At 44.2% G+C, this 24,329-nt stretch overlaps 1 protein-coding gene across 5 annotated transcripts in view; it reads left to right on the top strand.

The window, feature by feature from the left end:
• DYRK4 (dual specificity tyrosine phosphorylation regulated kinase 4) overlaps positions 1-24,329 on the top strand; it is a 58,618-nt gene that overhangs the window by 23,593 nt on the left and 10,696 nt on the right. For 3 of the 5 annotated variants that reach the window (XM_060190249.1, XM_060190246.1, XM_060190248.1), the window contains exons 3-12: positions 4,104-4,184; positions 4,904-5,020; positions 5,821-5,956; positions 9,971-10,134; positions 11,002-11,138; positions 11,456-11,596; positions 14,589-14,727; positions 17,624-17,705; positions 19,596-19,768; positions 23,918-23,978. In XM_060190249.1, the coding sequence (XP_060046232.1) occupies positions 4,104-4,184; positions 4,904-5,020; positions 5,821-5,956; positions 9,971-10,134; positions 11,002-11,138; positions 11,456-11,596; positions 14,589-14,727; positions 17,624-17,705; positions 19,596-19,768; positions 23,918-23,978 (1,231 nt within the window). Of the gene's footprint in view, positions 1-4,101; positions 4,185-4,888; positions 5,021-5,820; positions 5,957-9,970; positions 10,135-11,001; positions 11,139-11,455; positions 11,597-14,588; positions 14,728-17,623; positions 17,706-19,595; positions 19,769-23,917; positions 23,979-24,329 lie in introns of those variants that run through there. The other 2 variants (XM_060190250.1, XM_060190251.1) reach the window with 2 other exon arrangements.

The following is a 24,329-nucleotide window of genomic DNA, read 5'->3' as shown; positions in this document are numbered from 1 at the left end:
GTTTGTTTGTTTGGTTTTGTTTTTACTAGAACACTGTTCAGTTCTGGCTTATGGTGGTGCGGGGGATTGAACCTGGGACGTTGGTGTCTCAGGCATGAGAGTCTGTTTGCATAACCATTATGCTATCTACCCAGCACCTTAATCCCTGAGTTGGAGCACAGTAGCTTAAAAGCCTGTTTTGTTCTGTTTCTTCCCTGTAGGCTATGGGAGCCTGAGGGCTTTTATAGGCTTCTTAGCTTAATTCCTCACTCGTGACCAAGAAGTAAAGCAGGGTGGGGCAGAGATAATCCAGTAGTTATGCAAAGAGACTCTCACAACCCCACCACTAGGCCACCAAGATATAGATCTTCTCCTGAGTTTTTCCTGGTTAGTTCTCTGTCCCCTGGTGTCAGCACAGGGCCTCCCCCCTGCTGCTCCAGCTTCTGAGGGCAGTATCAATGGAGACTCATAACTGCATTTGGTGAGTCTTAGGGGAGTCCTCTCCTCCCTTCAGCTGTCTTTTTGTTGGTGAAACAGACTAGAAGTGGTGTCTCAGTTGGTAAACTGGCAAACTGCTGGACTGTTACCAGCTACTTAATCTCTCTCTAGGCTCCTCTCTGTCCGTGAGCCACACATGTTTGCACTCACTGGTGATCTGGTGGGTTTCTGAAGTTGTTCTAGTCCTGTCTTGTTGTGGTCCCAGATGATCTCCTTTGGTATTCGTAGTTCACTTGGGAGAGTGCACTTGAACTTTCTAAAACTCTCCCTTGAGCAAGGCAAGCATAGTCTGAGACTGGAATTTCAAGATTCACATGTAGGGAGGGGGTGGAGAGGGCAGGATCACAGTTCAGCCTGTTAGAGCACCAGCTTGCATGCCTGAGATTCCAGGGGCTGCAGGTTCAGTCCCTGGCACCAGTTTATGCCAGAGCCCAGAAGAGATCTTCCTCCCTGCTTTACACCCTCACTTTGTGGCATATATGCATTGGGCCTCTGAGTCCAGGCCTCTCGATGATCATTCTCAAGTCTGACGTTCTTTTCCTGGCTCTTAGTCATTCCCCAGTTATCACTGCATCCTTCACCCCCAGTCCTCTGTATGCACCTGAACTTGTTGAATTCTCTGTTGCAATACTTTTGCTTTAAAATAGTGGTGTACTTTATTTTCTTACCAGGGATATCACTGGGATTCAGTGGTTTCACAACTCCACTGTTTCCAGTGGACATTTTTCCTTTTTTTTTTTTTTTCTTTGTGGAGATTGAGACAGAGGAAGGGGAGAGAGAAAGAGAGAGAGAAGGGAAGACACCACAGGACTGCTCCATCACTCGTGAAGCTTCCTGTCTACAAGTGGAGACTGGGGGCTTAAACCTGTGTCCTCATGCATACTAATGGTTGTATTCTACTGGGTGCAAAATGAAAACCCAGTCCCAAAATAACAGTATGAAAAATAAGTCTGAAGTACTTATTCATATAAAAAGTCTGGAAAATACAAGTGCTTCACATGGAGTTCCAGCTGCTGAGGAGCCTGCCCAGATGTAAGTACTGACATGTTACAGTACTGGCTCAAGGACCCACATTCAAGTCCCCAGCCTCCCCCCCCCACCGGGGGGGAAGCTTTACAAGTGTTGAAGCAAGTGCTGCAGGTATCTTTTTGTCTCTTTCTTTGTCTCCCCTGCCCTCCCAATTTCTATGTTGCTATCCAATTAAAATAAAAAAAAAAAAAGCAAGAATTACAAAAAGGAGTTGGAAAGACACTGTGGACTCTGCTGATGTTCCTGACATCCAACTGCCAGGGTCATGGGCAGCAGAGTCACCACCTGTACCCTTTTTTACTTAACATGGAGGATCTTGTGTTTGAATACAGAGTTCAGGATGATTCACGAGAGTCCTTATTTTACTTAGCTTGAGTCTCACCTCCATCCTTGTCCAGGCAAAAGATGAGATTCCACCTTTTCTAACAGCTAAGCTATGTTCCCTGCACACAGACCATGTTTTCCTCGCCCACTCCTCCCCAGGTGGAGGAAATTTGAGTTGTCTCCTAACTTTGGCTATTGTGCGTGGGGCCACAGTGAACAGGGGTATGTATGGATCTCTCTGGGTGTGTGTTTTGGTTTTCTTGGGCTAGATCATTTGGAGAGGAATAGCTGGACAAATGTGGGATCGTCTTACTCACATGTGCGATTTAAAAACTAGAAAGAGACTGGTAGAAAGATCTTGGTTCAAGCCCTTGGCTCCCCACCTGTAAGGGAGTCGCTGCACAGGCGGTGAAGCAGGTGTCTAGCTTTCTCTCCCCCTCTCTGTCCTCCCCTCCTCTCTCCATTTCTTTCTGTCCTATCCAACAACATCAGTAACAACAAAAATAAGAACTATAACAATAAAACAAGGGCAACAAAAGGGAATAAATAAATATTTTTAAAAATTTAAAAAAAAGAAAGAGAAAGAGAAAAGACAGGGAGAAACCTTATGAGACCCACAACCACACTATAAACCATTAACTGCTGGGCGAGTGTAGATAGCACAATGGTTATGCAAAGATGCTCTCATGCCTAAGGTCCTCAAGTCCTAGGTTCAAGCCCCTGCATCACCATCAGCTAGAGTTGAGCAGTGCTCTGGGAAAGGAAAAAAAAGTAAACAAAGCATTTATTGGCCAATAAAACGACAAGGCTGGAAGGAAGGAATGAAAGAAGGAAGAAAAAACCTTTGCTCTGAGCTGGCAAATCAGAGGACTAATGAAGAAGGGGGAGGGGACTAAGACTGGCCTGGGGGAGGGCCAAAGAGATAGCTCACAGGGTAGGACATCTGTATTGCCATGTATGGGGTCCAGGTTCCAGCCCCAGCACTGTATGGGAGGGGGTATGACAACAGAGGAAGCTTAGATACTGTGGTGTCTTCCTCCCCATCTGAATAATAATAATAATAATAATAATAAATCAAAATGTGGCCCAGAATGCCTGGGTTCCATAAAAAAAAAAAAAGATGGTTAGGGAGGTGGTGCAGTGATAAAGCTTTGGACTTTAAAGCATGAGATCCCGAGTTTGATCCCCAGCAGCACATGTGCCAGAGTGATGTCTGGTTCTTTCTCTCTCTCCTGTCTTTCTCATAAATAAATACAATCTTTTTTTTTAAAAAAAAGATGTGTGTGCTAACACCTGTCATGAAGAGATAACTGTAAACATGTGTTAAGAGTCTTGTAAGTCACCATTTGCCCAGTAAAGTGATTAGTACATTTTAGAAAAGAGGGTGGGAAGGCACATATGGTAATCTCTAGTGGTCAGTCATATCTACCTGAAAGAAAAAAAAAAACCAGCCTAAGTGTGGTGAAAACATTCATGCACAAGTCCTTAACTCACCAGCATGTATAAAATCAGTATGTTTATATGTAAGATTAAGTTTACTACAGAGAGGGACCACTCTCTCCTCCACATACTTGTTCCTATTTACTCACCCCTGTTCCTTCTTCCTTCCTGTGTGTCCTGTGTGATGAAAGTTGCCTCTTCCCCTTTTCCTCTCCCTTTCCCCCTCCTCTCCCCTCCACTCCCCTCTCCTCCCCTCCCTTACCTTCCCCTCCCCTCCCCTCCCCTCCCCTCCCCTCCCCCCCTCCCCCCCCTCCTCTCCTCTCCTCTCCTCTCCTCTCCTCTCCTCTCCTCTCCTCTCCTCTCCTCTCTCCTCTCCCTTGCCATCCCCTCCTCTCTTTTCTTCTCTGAGTCTGAGAAATAGCTCACCAGGTTGGATGTATGCCTTGCTATGCCTATGGCTCAGGTTCAAACCCCAGTACCTTATGAGAAGTGCTATATGACTGGCAGAAGCTCTGCTGTTGTGGTCTCTATCTTTCTCTGTCTGTCTGTCTGTCTGTCTGTCTGTCTGTCTCTTATTTGATTAAAAAAAAAGCCAAAATGAAGGAGTGAAATCTCACATACTCTAGGCCCTGGCTTCACAAAACCAAACAAGCAAGCAAGCAAACAAAAACTGTAGCAATCAGGGCTGTAGCAATCAACTCTTCCTAGTTTTGGGGTTAGGAGACCAATCTTGAAATGTGTCTGGATTATGGTAATGAAGTAAAAGAGATGTAAGTTAGCTAGAAGCGAGACCGTGCCAAACTCTGTTCCCTCTTCTCTCATGCTTTACCCAGGTTGAGAGTAAGTCTTTGCTTCAAGCCCAGAAGCCAGCCTCCAAGATCAAGAACTTTAAAATGACCCGAGTTCTGCGGAAGGTAGGAAATGGTGCTCCTGTCCTTTCTCTAGCAAGAGGGTGGGGGGTGGTGGGTGTCGAGGGAACCTGGTGATGGGCATTTTGAGGCAGCTCATCAGAATTTGATGAATGAGTTCCAGCCCCTTGATCATACCTGTCTCCACAGAGGGTCAAATGCTGCTTGCTGATAGATAGATAGATAGATAGATAGATAGATCAATGAGATCAGTCTGTCAGTGCCAGGGTGAATTCGAGGGGCCAGGGATTCGTTGAGTGGGTCACATCACCCACTGGAGATGAAGTGTGGCTTGTGTGGCAAAAACATATAGCAGGAAGAGCTTCCGTGTTGGAGTGGTGAGAATGGAATGATGATAATGACAATGGTGACTGCTTCTGGAATGTTCCACACAGATTGGCCCACTCACCTCATAAACACCTTATGAAGTAGGGACCATTGTTGTTCTCTCCTCCCCTGTACCCTCTGTAGCAATGAGGTAATTGACACTTGGAAAACGAATCCATGTGATCTAATCAATACCTATAACAAATTAGGGTTCAAACGCTGAGTTTATCAGCTTGCTCACACTTCATTTAGCTCCCAGGATTAAAAAAAAAATCAGTTTAGACCTGTGTTTTGCTCAGGCTCAGCCTCCTGTGGGGAAGGGGATAGATAGCAGTGATTCCCTAGAGAAATTTTCTGGTCTGAGATGTCTGTATCATACCCAGTTTCTCCTTTCGTAGAGTGCCAACACCAGCATTCCTGCACTCCCTTATGTGGATACTAAAGGGAAGAAGAGTATGGTTAACTTCCCTCACATCAATAGCAAAGTCCTTCTGAAGCCCCCTGTGCTGTATCAGGTGAGTGTGGGGCAGTGGTCCTGACCCAGAGCAGGCAAGAGAGAGAGACCCAAGGTGAATCCAGAACCAAGTTTAGAACAGTTTCAGGAGGTAGGAAGAGCACAAGGTCAGCCCAAGAGTTGGGTGCGGCTCTCTTGACAGTGAATGTAGGCTTCCACAAGTAAGTCACTGACTTTCTCTTATCTCCAACATGGACTCTTCTGCCAGGTTGTGGAGTGTGTGTGTGTGTGTGTGTGTGTGTGTGTGTGTGTGTGTGTGATGTAGTTTCTTGAGGAAAGGAAATTATCTTTATTTAGCGAATAGAGACAGCCAGAAATCAAGAGGGTAGGGGGATGTAGAGAGGAGGAAAGAAAAAGAGACACCTGTAGCTCTGCTTCACCGTTTGTGAAGCTTTCTCCCTGCAGGTAGAAACTGTGAGCTTGAACCTGGGTTAACATATGCACTCAACCAGGTGCACCACCACCCAGCCTTCCACCATTTTGTTTTCTTTCTGCATTTCCCAAAGAGATCACATGAGAAAGTGTCAAGAAGGTGTTGCATATTTTTGAACTTATTTTGCATTTATCAAGATAGTCAAGTCCCTTTATCAAGATAGAAATTGGTCTCCTCAAGGACTGCTTCTATCTCTTCCTGGGGTGTAGGGTCCCCTGGGGTGGTCCAGCCTGGGGAATTACTGTGAGCTGCATAGAAGCTTCCTGTGAGAGATCCAGTTGCCTCTCCTCCCTGGAGAGGAAGAAGAGGTAGGCATGCACTTTCTTGGCCAGATGGATGGTTTATTGCTAGCCTCTCTCCCTGGACAGGACAGTAAAAGTCACAGTCAGATAGCCTCTGAGCTCAAGTCTTCAGAAACATCTTTCCACTCAAGCGTGAAAACCCAAGATTGTAAGGTAGAAGAGAAACCATCCAGGAAGCACAAGGTGCCACTGACGGCCACAGGTATGGCTTTATAGGGTGTGTGTGTGTGAGGAATGGGGCCTGGGGAATAGAGCATGTCAAGCACTGGGCTCTAACAGCCAACTTGCTGGGACTTGGAGTTGTTTATTAAGGCAATAACAGTAGCAGGTGAAAGTCATGAAATATTTTCTTTCTTTTCTTTTTAAAAAATTTTTATTATCTTTATTTATTGGATAGGGACAGCCAAAAATTGAGAGGGAGGGGGAGATGGAGAGGGAGAGAAACAGACACCTGGAGCCCCACTTTACCACTCACAAAGCTTTCTTCCTGCAGGGGCTTGAACCTAGGTCCTTATGCGCTGTAATGTGTGCGCTCAATCAGGTGCACCACCACCCAGCCCTTATGACATATTTTTCTGTGGATTTCTATGTAAAAATGCATCATAACTTTTCTAACAACTTATAAAAATGAAGTCTTTCATCATCTTTTGCCAGTTGCACAGTATATTCAGGGGGCTAAGTAGCAGAAAGTAGCGGCTCCTTGCTACCCTCACTCTGGGAGTGGCCCCAGGGGCAATTATCCCACAGCCTGGGGACCCCATACAATCTGAGGAAGTACCCAGGAAGAGATCATCTAGTTCTTAGCTACTTCAGTCTCTGTGAGCTGAGCTCTGCCTCCCTGCTCTGTCAGGTCTTGGTTCTGTTTTTTTTTTTTTTTTTTTTTTAGTTGTTTTTCCAGGGGTAGGGGAAGGTGATGGTTTACTGTACAGTTGTTGACATACGGGTACAATTTCTCACCTCCACCTCATAGGTGTCTGTAAAACATTCTCACCTCCACCTTATGTTCCCCTCTACTGTCATAATACCAGATGATCTCACTCATAGGTCCTTTTTTTTTCTTTACTGGGGGATTAATGGTTTACAGTCAATAGTAAAATACAGTAGTTCATACAAGTGTAACATTTCTCAATTTTTTTCCTTTTTTTTTTTTTATTTAAGAAAGGATTAATTAACAAAACCATAGGGTAGGAGGGGTACAATTCCACACAATTCCCACCACCCAATCTCCATATCCCACCCCCTCCCCAGTAGCTTTCCCATTCTCTATCCCTCTGGGAGCATGGACCCAGGGTCATTGAGGGTTGCAGAAGGTAGAAGGTCTGGCTTCTATAATTGCTTCCTCGCTGAACATGGGCGTTGACTGGTCGGTCCATACTCCCAGTCTGCCTCTCTCTTTCCCTAGTAGGGTGGGTCTCTGGGGAAGCTGAGCTCCAGGACACATTGGTGGGGTCTTCAATCCAGGGAAGCCTGGCCGGCCGGCATCCTGATGACACCTGGAACCTGGTGGCTGAAAAGAGAGTTAACATACAAAGCCAAACAAATTGTTGAGCAATCATGGACCCAAATCTTGGAATAGTGGAGAGGAAGTGTTAGGGAGGGTACTCACTGCAAACTCTAGTGTACTTCTGCTTTCTTACTTTGGTGCCATACTCCAAACTCAGTCAATTTCTGCTTTGCGTTTCTACTTCTTTTTTTTTTTTTTTTTTTACATGCATAACATTCCCCAGATTCCCATTTAACAATACAACCCCCACTATTTAATTCATCATTTTTCATGGACCTGTATTCTCCCCACCCACCTACCCACCCCAGAGTCTTTTACTTTGGTGTAATACTCCAATTCCATTTCAGGTTCGACTTGTGTTTTCTTTTCTAATCTTGTTTTTCAACTTCGGCCTGAGAGTGAGATCATCCCGTATTCATCCTTCTGTTTCTGACTTATTTCACTCAACATGATTTTTTCAAGGTCCATCCAAGATCGGCTGAAAACGGTGAAGTCACCATTTTTTACAGCTGAGTAGTATTCCATTGTGTATATATACCACGACTTGCTCAGCCACTCATCTGTTGTTGGACACCTGGGTTGCTTCCAGGTTTTGGCTATTACAAATTGTGCTGCCAAGAACATATGTGTACACAGATCTTTTTGGATCGATGTGTTGGGTTCCTTAGGATATATCCCCAGGAGGGGAATTGCAGGGTCATAGGGTAGGTCCATTTCTAGCCTTCTGAGAGTTCTCCAGACTGTTCTCCACAGAGGTTGGACCAATTTACATTCCCACCAGCAGTGCAGGAGGGTTCCTTTGACCCCACACCGTTTCCAGCATTTGCTGCTGTTACCTTTTCTGATGTGTGACATTCTCACAGGAGTGAAGTGATATCTCATTGTTGTCTTGATTTGCATTTCTCTGACAATCAGAGACTTGGAGCATTTTTTCATGTGTTTCTCGGCCTTTTGGATCTCTTCTGTGATGAATATTCTGTCCAAGTCCTCACCCCATTTTTGGATGGGATTATTTGTTGTCTTGTTCATTTCTCAATTTTCTATATAATAATTCAGCCCCCTCTCATTCACTCTCTGACATCATGTTCTAGGACCTGAATCCCCTCCTCCTCTACCTCAGAGTCTTTTACTTTGGTGCAATACACCTTTCTTACTTTCTTTCTTTCTTTCTTTCTTTCTTTCTTTCTTTCTTTCTTTCTTTTTTCTTTCTTTCTTCCTTCCTTCCTTTCTTTCTTTCTTTCTTTCTTTCTTTCTTTCTTTCTTTCTTTTTTGCAACCAGAGTTATCACTCGGCCTCAGTGTCTGCATAATGAATCCACTGCTCCCTGTGGCTGGTCCCCTCCCCCCTTTTTTCTTTTTTTTGCGTAAAGATGGAGAGAAATTAAGAGGGAAGTGGGAGATGGAAAGGGAAATACCTACACACTGCTTTGCTGCTTGTGAAGTTTCTCCATTGCAAGTGTGTGCTGGGGGCTTGAACCTGGATTCTTGTACAAGGTAATATGTGTGCCCTATTGGGTATTCTACCACCTGGCATCCCCCTTAGTTTTATCCTTTGACCCTCCGCTCCACATAGATGAACATGGAAGTCTTATCCCTCAGAAATGTTTTCTTCCCCCTTCTGATAACTCTTTCTCCAACTCTTTAGTAGTTTCTTCAGTAATGTGGCGCTTCTCCCTTAGTCCTGATTGCCCTTCTCTGAGCATTCTCCAGTTTATCAATAGCTCTCAAAAAAGTAAAAGACCTACCATGCATGCCCACCACCAGACCATATGCCAGGTCCTGGTGTCATCTGGCCAGTGTTGAGTAGAGAGGAGATCCCTTCACTGAATTTCTTCCCTGTAATCTGAAAAACTCACAGGCTCACCCACCAATGAGCTGACTCCTGGGCATCTAAAGTCACAGGGGGTTATCTGCCTGGTCCCTAATGACATTATAATTTTCAGACTCTCTCTGGACTGTGGACTGTTTGTGTGACTTCATGCCACACTAGCTTGGACATCTTCTACCTTCATTCCTACTATTGTTGACACTGTTTTACCCCTGTATTTCATTTATTTATGAAATAAATATGAATGAATGAATAAAAATGAATTCAAGTTGCCTCCAGGCTTAGTGTTCTATAACTCCACTCCTCCTGGTGACCATTTTTATAGAAGTTTAGACACACACACACAGGAGGGGGAGAAAGAGAAGCAGAGACACTCACAGTATTGCTCCACCTCTTATGAAACTTTCTTTCTGCAGGTAGGGGCTGGGAGTTTGAATCTGAGTGCTGACTTGTGGTAACATGCGCTCTAACTGGTACATCACCACCCAGCTCCCTCTCCTGGATATGTAACTGTGTTGCTGCAAATCATAGCTTCTGGGGAACCTTCTTTTCCCCCAGTCTTTGTCCTATCCTCCTGGTTTGTTGAAATTAGTACAAGACCTCAACAGTCCTTCTCATTACATTTTCACTCCTGAGATCAGATGAGCATGCTCCCTGAAAAGCCAGCTAGTTGAGGGGAGGGTTTGATTGGCTCATGATTTAACAGAGGGTTTCATTAAACTGAGAAATGATACACATATACTTACTACTGGATTTTACTGTTGACTATAAACCATAAATCCCACAAATAAAGAAAAAAAAACAGGGTTCCATTCTCTGTACCCTGAATAGACCCCCATGCTGCCCCAACTTAACAGACAGCTGTGCTGTTTTCCCTACCTACAGAGGCCCTCAAGTTTTTTAAGAACCAGCTGTCTCCGTATGAGCAAAGTGAAATCCTGGGTTACACAGAGCTGTGGTTCCTGGGGCTTGAAGCTGAGAAACTCCATGTGACTCCTGAGAAATTCAGCAAGACGAGTTTTGATGATGAGCACGGCTCCTACATGAAGGTGAGGGGCAGCAGGACGTGCTAGCTAGCTACAAGGACCTGGGGTTGAGAGACAGTCTGGCAAGAAAAAGATATTTTACAGCATTGGGTGCTGATCTACCAGGGACTAGATACCCTAAAGGATTCTAGTCAGGAATAAGCCAGAGACTTTTTGCTTTAAAGTGGGGACAACATGTGGCTAAGGTATGAGTTATTCTGCTAACAGAACACTTGACTTCTTCCAAAAGCATTTGGGGTAACAGGTACACAATCTTGGTTAAATGCCCACAGACTTTTCCTGAACAACCCTGGATGCTTTGGAAAATGTCAGTCTATGAAATTAGGTGCAGTCTCTCCAAACTACCCAATGCTCTTTGCATGCTTGGCATGGATAGAGCCTGAGAAAATTTCCCTGGTGCCTCATAGATGACCTGGGACCAGACAGAAGTCTAGGCAGTGCAGTAGAAATAATAGGGGGTAGGGGCTGGGTGATGGCACAGTCAGTTGAATGCACACAGAACTATGCATGAGGACCCATCTTCAAACCCCTAATCCCCACCTACAGCAGAAATGTTACAAGTAGGTCTGTAGGTGTCTCTCTTTCTCTCTCCTCCATCTCCCCCTCCCCTCTCAATTTCTCTTTGTCTTATTTGAGGAGAAAAGGGAGAAAGGAAGAGAGAAAGAAAGAGAGAGAGAGAGAAAGAAAATAGATAAATAAATAAACAGAGGGTGGGGATTTCTGACATGCCCAGTGCAGCTCAGGAATCAGTCATAAGCTGGGGGATGGGGTGAGTGCCCAGGGGGGTGGGGTGGATGCCCAGGTATCACAGTATCAGGGAGACCCCAGAATCTAGGGCTCTACTCCTCAGCGTTGGCCTGGCCCATACAGGTTCTACACGATCACATTGCATACCGCTACGAAGTTCTGGAGATGATTGGAAAAGGCTCCTTTGGGCAGGTGGCTAAGTGCTTGGATCACAAAAACAACGAATTTGTGGCTTTGAAAATCATCCGAAACAAGAAGAGGTATGGACTGGCAAGATGGTTTTCACCCTAAGAGTGGGATCACAAGACTCTGCCTCTTTGAACATGCCAACCTACTCACACCCTGCCTCTTCCTCTGATCTCCTTCTCTCCTTCTCACCTTCCCCTTTCCTTTCTCTCCCTTTCTGATTTCATGCTGGAGCACACAGGATGCAAGCGTCTGTGGGTTTCAGAGCTTTCTGCCCCCCTCCCCCTGAACAGTTTTGTAGGGGTGATGGGGAGGGGTTAGGTGCCACCACTTGACATGACACCCTTGTCTCCTGTTCCCGCCCCCACCCTCTCTACCCTACTCTCTCTAGATTTCACCACCAGGCCATGGTGGAGCTGAAGATCCTGGAAGCTCTCAGAAGGAAGGACAAAGACAACTCTTACAATGTGGTGCACATGAAGGACTTCTTCTATTTCCGCAACCACCTCTGCATCACCTTTGAGCTCCTGGGGTCAGCTGCCTTTTTGATTCCTTCTGAAAAAATGCTTAAGTGGCCTGGGAGAAACTCTGAGACCAGAACACTGGAATTCTCCTAGATATGAACATTTATCAACTAGAATAGACACAACAGCAGTCACTCGATTATCTAGAAAGCCTGGGAGCTAAGGAGACACCAAAAGCTGCCCATCTCACCTCATTCCTCAGCCATGCCCCCCACCACCACTTCTGTAAACATGATCCCCAAATCTGGATCAGAGCTAGGTCCCTCTCCTCAAGTGCTAAACTGAGCTAATGTTCAAAAAGACCTTTCTTTGCTTCTAAGCCCCCCACATCACTCACTGGCTTCAAAGCCCTTTGGTACACAGGTTGACACTAGACTAGGCAGCAAGAGTAGAGAAAGGACTTTGAATTTGATCAACTAAGGGAAGGAAAAGGCATTCTTGGAGAAAGAACAGAACCTCACTTACATTGTCATTGTGATGGTTGACTATGGGAGCTGCAAGGATGTCCTACTGATTCAAATGAAATAAAACCAGAAACTCAGGATGCTTTTAGCATTAATCCATAATAGGTAGGCATCCTCAGAGACCTAGTGGTTTGGGCTTCACTGAGCTAAGAGCTTGGTGTTCCCATGGCTCTACCACTGGTAAAATGGTAGAATTTCAGAAGTGGTTAGATTTGAATCAGAAGGAAAGCTGATGCCCTCCTCACCATTTCTAATGTTTACAGAGAGGAGTCCAGATGCAGAGGTAAAGTGTTTTCTTGTGGCAAAACAAACAACTCACATTGTCTTTCTTTTTCTTTCAGTTTGTATTGAGAAGTAACTGGCATGTCTTATGATAGATGTTTGAGGCATACTCTCGATGGTTTGATTTGTCTATGTTGTGAAGCTCAGGCTTCCTTTCTTCAACAATGATTACAGTACATTGTTAGGGTGTTATGAGACTTGAAAAGAGTTCAAAGAGGTCGGAAAGGCTGGATATGTGGAAGAAGGATCCACAGATCAGAGAGGGAGCAAGGAGGCCTGCCCACAGTCCTTCTCCATATACTGCCCAAGTTAGAGAAAGGAGGCAGAGAGAAGGTGAGAGAAAGTAAATGCAGAGCTGTTTCTAGGTTGGGGCCCTTTCCTTCTATCCCACCTCACAGCGCTCACAAAAAGGCAGGCTTTGTATATTTTTCTCTTGCTAAAATTTTTTTTTTAAATTACTTTGCCACCTGGGTTAGATAGCTTGGCTACTTTCCTGTGATCTGGCAGGCTTCCTCCTTGTCTAGAAAATCTAGAATTCTTTCTGTTGCCTGTTTGCTCCATTCCATTCTCTAGTGGTAACTTAGCTGCATCATCATGGCCAAGGACTCAGAGTGGAAGCCAAGGTGTCATGCTTTGAAGTTGTGTAGACCACAAGAGATGTCGTCAAGACTGAAGCATGGACATTGGGGTTGAAGAGAGAGGTGGTATCATTGAGACAGACAGGAATGGGATAATCTCCAAAGATCTGGCAAGAGTGGGACCAAGCAGCCAGACTTGCTTTCTTTTTTCTTTTTATTTACTTTTATTAGTGATTTAATATTGATTTGCAAAACTGTAAGTTAATAGGGATTTAATTCCATACAGTTCCCACCACCAGAGTTCTGTGTTTCCATCCTCTCCATTGGAAACTGCAGTAGTTCTCCCAAGGTCACCAATATGGGCTGATTCTCTGCCTATCTATCTATCTATCTATCTATCTATCTATCTATCATCTATCTATCTACACATATATTTTCTCCCATTTTTTTTTCAACAGTTCTGCCTTCATTTCCTAAGTCACCCCTATACCTGTGACTACTTCTGAGTATCTTTCCTTTTTTCCTCTTCTTTCTCAGATAAGAGAAACTGTGCCTGGCTTCCTCTGATGTTTTCCAGATTCACTTCCCTTTCCCTGATGGCATAAAAACAAGATTCCTGGGGACAACCACTTCAGGTCCTGCTGGAGTGGGAGTTCAGAGCCCTCTGGTTATCCTCCCCTAACATTTCCCCCCTCTAAGAATATGGGCCAAAATTCATTTTGGGGTACAGAAGGTGGGAGTTCTGACTTTTGTAATTGCTTTTCCACTAGACATGGGCATTGATAGGTCAATCCATATCCCAGACTATTTCTTTTTTTAAAATTAATTTATTTATTTACAAAATGGAAACACCATTTATCTACAAAGTAGAAACACCACTACGGAAGACCATAGGATAAGAGGGGTACAATTCCCATCACCAGAGCTCCATATCCCATCCCCTCCCCTGTTCACTTTTCTATTCTTTAACCCTTTGGGAGTATGGACCCAGGGTCATCATGGGGTGCAGAAAGTGGAAGGTCTGGCTTCTCTAATTGCTTCCCCACTGAACATGGGTGTTAACAGCTCGATACATACTCCCAGCCTGTCTCTCTCTTTCCCTAGTGGGGTGGGGCTCTGGGGAGGTGAGGTTTTTGGACATGTTGGTGAGGTCATCTGCCCAGTGAGCAGATGTGCTTTTGATAGATTCACTGCCTTCATCTTGTCTTGGTCCACCTCCACCTGCTCTCCTGTCCCTTATCTGTCAGGAATTTGCCATCCTCAGACAACATTATTGTTCCTGGATAAGAATGACAACCTGGCTGAATGACTAGTGGAATTCTTGGATCCTCCCCAAGAGTCTGAAGAACAATGGAGATTTCAGAACTCAAGTCCAACCTCTAAATGCCCACTCACAGAGCAAAATCATTAAGCACCCTTGTCATATAAGAAATGAGGGTGGGAAGGGGTTCTCTGAAGGGCTGGCACAGCTGTGCTGCACCCTGATTCCATCATGAGTCAATGGGGATGCTGAGTTTAAAGCCAAAATGCTCTGTCTGGCTCCTGGTCTGGCCCCTGTCTGTTTCCAGAGGGAAGCCAGATGCTGTGGTATTGTGTGTGGGCTCAGACTCAGTGCTGTGCTTCATACACTGATGCCTTTATGTCTCCCCCGCCTCCACTCTCAACCTCCCCCCCAGAATCAACTTATACGAGTTGATGAAGAATAATAGCTTTCAAGGCTTCAGTTTGTCGATAGTGCGGCGTTTCACCCTCTCCGTTTTGAAGTGTTTGCAGATGCTTTACATGGAGAAGATCATTCACTGTGACCTCAAGCCTGTGAGTATGACATCTGTTCTGCCAAGGGGAGCTGGTTCATTTGTACCCTCCAAACACTGTTTGCTCCATTGCACTCTCTAGCAGTAACTGAACTGCTGCCATCATGGAAGTGGACTCAGAGTGGAAACCAAGGAGTCATGCATCCAAGTTGTGTAGACAGTGTGAGATGCTATGAAGACTGAGACATGGACGTGGGGTAGTAGAAGAGAAATGTGGCATCATCGAGACAGACAGTAGTAACAAAGTTTGAGAGATTTCAGTACCAGAGTGAGGAGAAAGCGGAGACATTATCCATGTGAGGAGATGGGCCACTTCGAATCCCCTGTGTTCATTATAGTGTCCAGTAAATTTCTGGCTATTCCTCTCTTCCAAATGTATGTACCCTTTCTACAAGCACTGCTAGTGCTGTTTTTAATTTTTATTTAGATAGGACAGAGAGAAATTGAGAGGGTAAATATAGAGGGAGAGAGCAATAAGCCCTGCAGCACTGCTTCACCACTCACAAAGCTTCCTCCATGCAGGTAGAGACTGGGGCTTGAACCCGGGTCTTCATAGATGGCAGCTTGTGTGCTCAACCAGGTACAACACTGCCTAGCCTCTGTTAGTGTTCTTTACTTAGCACTGACTGCTCTGAGTGGGGTGTATACTCCTCCAAGGTCAGGAAACATGATTTCTCAATATTTTGTCCTCAGGATCTAATGTAACTGGTGATAGTAATGGCAGGTAGTAAGTACACATTTGTTAGAGGAGTGAATGGCTGTAACTGTGAGAAGCAGTAAGGGAAAAGACACAGAGTATGAAGAGATGATCTGATCTTCACAGATATATATTTTTCACTTCTCATTCCTCTAAAATGACTTAAATTTAAAAACTCCTGGAACCTTGGAAAGTAGTGCAGTGGATAAAGCATTACATTATCAACCATGAGGTCCTGAGTTCAATCCCCAGAAGCACATGTACCAGAGTGAAGTCTGGTTCTTTCTCTCCTCCTATCTTTCTCATGAATAAATAAATAAATTCTTTTTAAAATATTTATTTATTTTCCCTTTTGTTGCCCCCTTTTTGTTGTTGTTGTATTTATTATTGTTGTTGTCAATGTTAGATAGGACAGGGAGAAATTGAGAGAGGAGGGGAAGACAGAGATGGGGAGAGAAAGACAGCTGCAGACGTGCACCACGGGGAGCCTGGGCCTCCTTACGCCAGTCCTTGCACTTCGAAAGGACTGGCACTTCACACCACTTGCGCTTAACCCGCTATGCTATCGCCCGACTCCTATAAATTAAAAATAAAGAGAGAAAGAATCTTTCTCAGCTGTTGAATCCAGTGCTCTTGACTACAAGTGTAAGCTGTCCTTAAAAACAAACAAACAAAAAAAAACCCTGGAACTCATGAGGATAAATTAGAGATTTTTAAAAATAGAATTAGTGATTGTTGAGATGGAGATGTCCTTTCAGGGATAGTTGATAGCCCTCACAAGAACTGTGGTCCAGTAAGTCTCCATATCCAAGGTCCTAAGTCTCAGCTTTGCAGCTCTAAAGGGTCACAGTACTTTTAAGCTTAGGGAACTGACTTATACCAAAGGATAACACAAGACACTTGGTTGGCAAAGTATCAGGTAAGAGCCACTGAGGCATAGAAGCAGAAGCAAGGGAATGGACTGGGGTGTATCTGCCCAATAGGGATGTCTGTATAAAATGGGGAGAGTCTTTAGTGTGAATTTAAGAATCAGGGAACTATTCTTTTCTTTTAAAATTTTTTATATGAATTTTATTTATTCCCTTTTGTTGTCCTTATTGTTTTATTGCTGTAGTTATTATTGATGTCATCGTTGTTGGATAGGACAGAGAGAAATGGAGAGAGGAGGGGAAGACAGAGAAGGGAAAGAGAAAAATAAACACCTGCAGACCTGCTTCACTGCCTGTGAAGCGACTCTACTGCAGGTGGGGAGCCGGGGGCTCGAACCAGGATCCTTATGCCAGTCCTTGCGCTTTGCGCCATGTGCGCTTAACCCGCTGTGCTACTGCCCGACTCCGCTACTCGGAAACTATTCTTATGGACTGATGGTTAGGGCTAATGAGCTGTGCAAGGTGGGTGCCTTTAACAACCTTTAGTAAAGTTATTAATAAAATGGAGTTACAATGGGGGTAGAGGAGGACAGGACAGGACAGGACAAGGCAGGACAGGAGTGGTTCTGCCAATAATATTAAGATAATATGGGTAATTAATAATATAGTAATATGGGTAATTCATGTAATTAAAGAAGCTTTTCTTTTTGTATGTTTATTTTATTTTATTGAGAGTGATCAGAGCATTGCTCATCTCTGGCTGGTGCTGGTGCTAGGGATTGAACCTGGGACCTCAAAGCCTCAGGCATGAAAGTCTTTTGCAGAACCATCATGTTGTCTCTCCCACCCTTAAGGAGCCTCTCAACTAGGCTAGAGGTACACTAGCAATTCTCTCTCTATTAAGAGACTTTTTGATAATACTCTTTCAGTTAACACAGATATTCCTTAGGAAAGGTACTATGTACTGAATTTAAATAGGACTTTAATTTTCCTGCTCTGGGTAGATTCTCGGTATTCTTCCTTCTTATCAGAACTCTAGGACATCTGGTCTCATATTTCCCTCAACATTAGCAAGAAACATAGCAAAAAATAATCTCAATACTATAGAAGTTCAGGTGTGCAGCTTGACAGCTTTCAGTGTTTGCATCTCACTGCGTACACCAGCAAAGATCTCCTGTCATCTCACTATCACAATGGCCCCTCTGCCCACCTCCCTCCCCTTCCCCTCAGGTTTCACAACACTGCAGTTTTCACAGAGCATAAGAATTAGTTGTTGTTTTTTTCAGTAGGAAAACACTATTTAAACTTAACATATGTATCCTTCTCTTTAGGAGAATATTGTTTTATATCAAAAGGGGCAAGTCTCTGTTAAAGTCATTGACTTTGGATCAAGCTGTTATGAAGACCAGAAAGGTAGGTGCCATTCCAGTCCCCTTTGTGTGAATGTTTAATTGGGAGTTCTCTCTTTTATCCAAGTATTATACATTTTATACATCACACACACAAGGCCATTCATTCTACTCTTATTCACTCATAGCAGTTCCCTGAACCTGAGTTTTCTCATCTACAAAATGGGGGGAACAGGCTCCACTACCATACCAGTATTTTGCAGATTGGATATACTGTGGACTTGTAAGTATCTGAGAGCACTGGGTCCCCAGACTCATTATCAGTACTAAGTAGATGTGATTTGATTCACTTGTGATGGTTTTCAGCCCCTCATCCCAGACGTCCTGCATCTGAATTGGGGGGAAGTGCCCAGGAGCCTGCACTTAGAGAACATAGCTGTTGTAGAGTTTGGGATTCACTGCCTGGGTTCTCTAGAACCTTTTTTTTCTATAGTTAAGAAATCACAATGCATGTGATATATCAAATATACAATTTAATTATGCATTTTTGGAGCAGAGTAATTACTCACCCCGTGGGGTGTATATCTTTTCATGTGCCTGGCCCAAATTTGAGCTCTGGCACCACATGGGAGGTGCTGTGACACTAGTGAAAACCCAGTGGTGTGGTGCCATCTTCCCCCATTCCCTCCCACACACAGAGACCCCACCATCTCTCTATGTCTAGCTGAATGAAAAAGTGGTCCAGAGTGGTGAAATCATGCATACATGAAGCCCTGGTTATGCTTTTATTTATTTATTTCTTTTCTCTTTCAATTTTGACGCAGTCTCCCTTGCTAAATTTAATGTTTAATAATAATGTAATATTTTTAGAAGATTTTGCCACCACCTCCAAACTAATATGAAAGACTGAAAATTTAACTGTCTCTTAGTGTTGGGCTGGCAAGGTAGCAAGCTCACCTGGATAGCGTGCCTGCTTTCCTCATGCGCCTAACCCAGGGTTGAGTCTGGCCCCTAGTGCACTGGAAGAAGCGTTGGTGCCATGGTCTCTTCCCTTTGTCTGTCTGTTTCTCTCCTTCTGTCTGAAACAGGATGGTTTGGAGGAGTGAAGACCTACTGATGACAGAAGAAAGGAAAAAAAGATCTTCATATTAGTCTTTTGCTTTCTTTTTCACAGCTTAATAACCTTCAATATAGAACAATACCTGTTCTGGTGCTTTTTAAAATATTTAATTTTAGGGAGTTGGGTGGTAGTGCAGCGGGCTAAGCACATGTGGTACAGAGCACAAGGACCGGGGTAAGGTTTCCGGTTCGAGCCCCCCGGCTCCATACTTGCAGGGGAGTTGCTTCACAATTGGTGAAGCGGGTCTGCAGGTGTCTTTCTCTTCCCCTCTCTGTCTTCCCCTCCTCTCTCCATTTCTCTCTGTCCTATCCAACAACGACGACATCAATAACTACAACAATAAAACAACAAGGGCAACAAACAGGAGTAAATAAATTTTAAAAATATATTTTATTTTAATGAGAAATAGAGATAGAGAGAGGAGTGGGGGAGGGAACATACCAGAGCCCTGCTCAGCTCTGGCTGATGGTGGTGCTGGGGATTGAACCTGGCACCTCAAAGCCTTGGGCAGCAAAGTCTTTTGCAGAACCATTAAGCTGTTTGCCCAGGTCCCGCTCTAGTGCTCTTTATCAACAAAGTGAGGACAATAAAAGTTTTATAACAATCAGATTATGGTGATGATGGGATTAGATGTGTGATGGGACTCTTAGTGTACTCCATCACTCAAGTCACTGGACTTCGCCTTGCAAAAAAATCTGCAGAATAAGAAGGCACAAGGAGTCTTAAATGATGATCTTCCCCCAGCCCAGAAGATATCCTGGAGAAATGTCTTCTCGGTATTGGAGGAGAAAGTATTTCCTACAGAAGTCTTCTCATTCTTTCTTCTCCCGGCAGTATACACCTACATCCAGAGTCGCTTCTACCGCTCCCCAGAGGTGATTCTTGGCCACCCCTACAACATGGCTATTGATATGTGGAGCCTGGGCTGCATCATGGCTGAGCTGTACACCGGCTACCCTCTGTTCCCAGGGGAGAATGAAGTGGAGCAGCTGGCCTGCATCATGGAGGTAAGGGGGCAAGCAGAGGCCCTGGGCTGGTTCACTCCTGTTCTCAAACCTCAAGCAACCACAGACTTTCGAGGGCAGTCATCTGCAGACTTCTCTCTCTCTCTTTTATTGCTTGGATATCTCTCTAAAGTCACTTTTAAATTATCTTACACTTTGTACACCTTTCATTTAACTTCTTTTGAAATGATTTATTTATTTAGAGAGAAAGAAGAAGAAGTAGAGGAGGAGATAGAGAAATTGGAGGTGGAGAAGGAGGAGTAAGGATGAGGGGGGAGGAAGAAGGAGAAAGAGGTGGAGGGAGGAAAGAGGGAGGAAGAGGAAGAGTAGGGAGGAAGGAAAAGGAGGGGAGGGAGGAAGGAGAAGGAAGAGGGAGGAAGAATGAGGAGGAAGAGGGAGGTGGAAAGAGATGGAGGGAGGAGGAGGGAGGAGGAAGGAGGTGGAGGGAGAAGGCAGAGGAAGGAAGTGGAAGGAGGAGGAAGGAGATGGAGGGAGGAGGAGCACAGCATCACTGGCATATTGCCATGCCAGGGATCACACACTGCACCGCATTCTTCAGAGTCACAACAGTTTAGTTGCTACATCCCTCCTAGGTCCCGCTTCTGAGTTAGCTTCTAACATGTCAATCATACATGTATGTGGTTACACAAGATGTAATTTTGTGGTCTGGGAGGTGGTGCAGTGGATAAAGCATAGTACTCTTAAGCATGAGGTCCCAAGTTCAATCCCCAGCAGCACATGTACCAGAGTGATGTCTAGTTCTTTCTCTCTATCCTCCTATCTCTCACATAACTAACTAACTAACTAACTAACTAACTAACTAACTAAATACATACAGGGAGTCGGGTGGTAGCCCATTGGGTTAAGAGCACGTGGCGCAAAGTGCAAGGGCCAGCATCAGGATCCCGGTTCGAGCCCTGGCTCCCCACCTGCAGGAGGTTCGCTTCACAGGCGGTGAAGCAGGTCTGCAGGAGTCTGTCTTTCTCTGTCTTCCCCTCCTCTCTCCATTTCTCTCTGTTCTGTCCAACAACAACTACATCAGTAATAACTACAGCAATAAAACAAGAAGGGCAACAAAAGGGAATAAATAAATATTAATAAAAATCTTTAAATAAATAAATAATACATAAATACATAAATAAAATCTTTAAAAAAGAGATAATTTCTAGCATACAGCCCTGCCACATGTGATAACATTGCCATCAACCACAGATAGTCTGCACAGTGATGGGGGTCTCAACTTCCTACTGCCTGTCAACAAAGCTGTCCCAAAGCCATGATACCAGCATAATACCAGCAGGTTCATCCCTCCTTATGACATTCATACAGTGAATGTCATACCTCCATCATTAATCATGCACGACAATATTGTGAAGAGTAACAATGATGACTGAACCTGCTATTCTGATCTTTCATATGCATTCGCGAAACATCTAGAACCCAGGGTGAGAGGCCATTAAAATCAGTGCATTGGTAATCAATGGCTAGTATTCAGTCACTACCATAACTTTCCAAGAAAACTCTCACTCAATTAAAAAAAAAATTAACCAGACTCCTCATGCAATTATTTATTATATCTATCATTCTTTTTTTTTTCTTTACTGGGGCATTAATGTTTTACATTTGACAGTGAATACAATAGTTTGTACATGCATAGCATTTCTCGGTTTTCCACATAACAATACAACCCCCACTAGGTCCTCTGTCATCCTTTTCCAGGACCTGTACTCTCCCCCCGACCCCAGAGTCTTTTACTTTGGTGCAATACACCAATTCCAGTTCAGGTTCTACTTGCGTTTTCTCTTCTGATCTTGTTTTTCAACTTCTTTTTTTAAAAATATTTTTTATTTATTTATTCCCTTTTGTTGCCCTTGTTTTATTGTTGTAGTTATGATTGATGTCATTGTTGTTGGATAGGACAGAGAGAAATTGAGAGAGGAGGAGAAGACAGAGAGGGGGAGAGAAAGATAGACACTTGCAGACCTGCTTCACCACTTGTGAAGCAACTCCCCTGCAGATGGGGAGCCGGGGGCTCGAACCAGGATCCTTATGCCGGCTTTTGCGCTTTGCGCCACCTGAGCTTAACCCGCTGCGCTACCGCCCAACTCCCTTGTTTTTCAACTTCTGCCTGTGCGTGAGATCATCCCATATTCATCCTTCTGTTTCTGACTTATTTCACTTACAATGATTTCTTCAAGCTCCATCCAAGATGGGCTGAAAACGGTGAAATCACCATTTTTAATAGCTGAGTAGTATTCCATTATGTATATATGAACACAACTTGTTCAGCCACTCATCTGTTGTTGGACACCTGGGTTGCTTCCAGGTTTTGGCTATTACAAATTGTGCTGCTATGAACATATGTGTACACAGATCTTCTTGGATGGGTGTGTTGGGTTCCTTAGGATGTATCCCCAGGAGAAGAATTGCAGGATCATAGGGTAGGTGCATTTCTAGCCTTCTGAGAGTTCTCCAGACTGCTCTACACAGAGGCTGGACCAATTTACATTCCCACCAGCAGTCTAGGAGGGTTCCTTTGTCCCCACAACCTCTCCAGCATTTGTTGCGGCTACCTTTTCTGATGTATGACATTCTCACAGGGGTGAAGTGGTATCCCATTGTTGTTATATCCATCATCCTTCCTTTTAAAGACGGACTTCATTATGAAACTAAACTAAATGGGAGAAAATAATTCTATACATAGGGAATTTCACATTTTGGAATCTTTCCAATGAAATATTTGACCCTGTACAAATATTTGTATTTATCTCCTTGTCATCTATCTAATCTCTCGAACCCAAATTTCTATTTTCTAAATTGTCTCAAAGGCAAAGTCATAGATGATCTGCGAGACATATACATCCTGGAGAATTACTAATTATAGATCATTTCACTTTGTGATTGAAACTAAAAATGTTAAAATAGTCCTAGATAATAATAGCTATTATTGATATCAGATAACATTACTGATGTGATTTAGATAGTACTATCTAGATTACTAGCTAAATGGTAGAATAAACACTCTCCTGGGATCAGTAATCTTGGAATTTTGTCCTGGATCTTTCTCTTTGGCAAATGATTCCCTTGCTCTGGATGGCCTCTGTAAGGTGAAGAGTACGTGATAAGTGATTTAATAAGCTTCCTTAACAGTTCTTGCCTCTGGTACCAAGGAAAAGGGGGAGTGTGGGGCCTATGATGAGATTACTTCTCCTCATCTCTGATTCTGCTTCTTCCTGACTTCAAGGCCAAAGGGGCTGGGGAGTTAGAAGGCAAGGTCATATAAGATATGGGAAGGAGAGGCCATGCAGGGCACACCAGCAGTTTCCTCATCTCTGTATATACTTCTAGGTGGCAGTGTGGGAAGGTGGCCAAATTACCTTCTTTTTAGTTTTTTTTTTTTTTAATTTATTGTATAGAGACAGAAAAAAATCTAGAGAGGGAGGGAGAGACAAAGTTGGAGAAAGAAAGACACCTGCAGACCTGTTTCACTGCTTGTGAAGCTTGCCCTCTGCAGGTGGGGACTGGGGCCTTGAACATTGTCCTTGTGTATTGTAGCATACATGCTCAACCAGGTGTACCACTGCCCAGCTCCAAGATTTTTTTTTCAAACAGATATTCTGCCATATATTGACTGGTCTGGTCCCCACCTGGTGGTTCCTATCTCCTGTTCCTTTGTCCCTTGCCAGTGCTCTGAGGTGGGCTATGTCATTCCCCAGTGGAGCAGTGGCCTGTAGGCCATCTGTTGATGGTTTATTCACTCTGGCAATGAGATCTGTCTGGGAGTCACCAAGAGTGCCTGCTGTCTCACCTTAATGATGATGCCCATTTAGTGTTGATGCTCAGGATGCTGAAGGGTTAGAAGACCTAGGCTCAGGCTGGGGAAATAGCACAGTGGCTATAAAGACTTGTATGCCTGAGGCACAAAGGTCCCAGGCTTGAGCCCCAGAGCAGAGCAGTAGGTAAGAAAAAGTATAAATAAATAAGCAAACAAATAAATAAATACCCACTTCAGCTTGTGGTCCTTTCAGCCATTGGCTTGATGCTGTGATTTAATACTATTGGGTCCCTATCTGTAGAAGACAAACTCAGCTCTAAGGGTCTTTGAGAGTGTGAGTCCACAAACCTGAACCCACTGCCTTGTGCTTGTTGAAGGTGCTGGGCCTGCCACCGACTCACTTCATACAAACAGCCTCCAGGAGACAGACATTCTTTGGTAAGTTCCCCTGGTCTCTCTTCCCATTGTAGCCGATGGGTTGTCCCAAGTCTTGAAGACACCCCCATGCCCCATGGTTCTCTTCCCCTGACACCATCCTAAAGGGCAAACACAATCAAGACTTTCTTTCTAAATAGTGAAAGGATGACATGGTACCAGATAGTTTTCTGACCACGGGCTGGGGAGTCCCATTGAACCTCAGGAGCTTTTGGCAATGAAACTGTGCAGGAGGAAATTGACCAGGCTCTTGCTCAGAAGCTCTATCAACAGATCTTGATACCTCAGAAAAGTATACAACACACTCTGTCCTGTTAACTCTTCTGTCTTCCGAAGCAACATGGCCCCCCTCCT

This window comes from Erinaceus europaeus, chromosome 4, assembly GCF_950295315.1.
Source record: "Erinaceus europaeus chromosome 4, mEriEur2.1, whole genome shotgun sequence".
Taxonomy (NCBI): domain Eukaryota; kingdom Metazoa; phylum Chordata; class Mammalia; order Eulipotyphla; family Erinaceidae; genus Erinaceus; species Erinaceus europaeus.
This window is presented reverse-complemented; position numbering and strand designations above follow the sequence as displayed.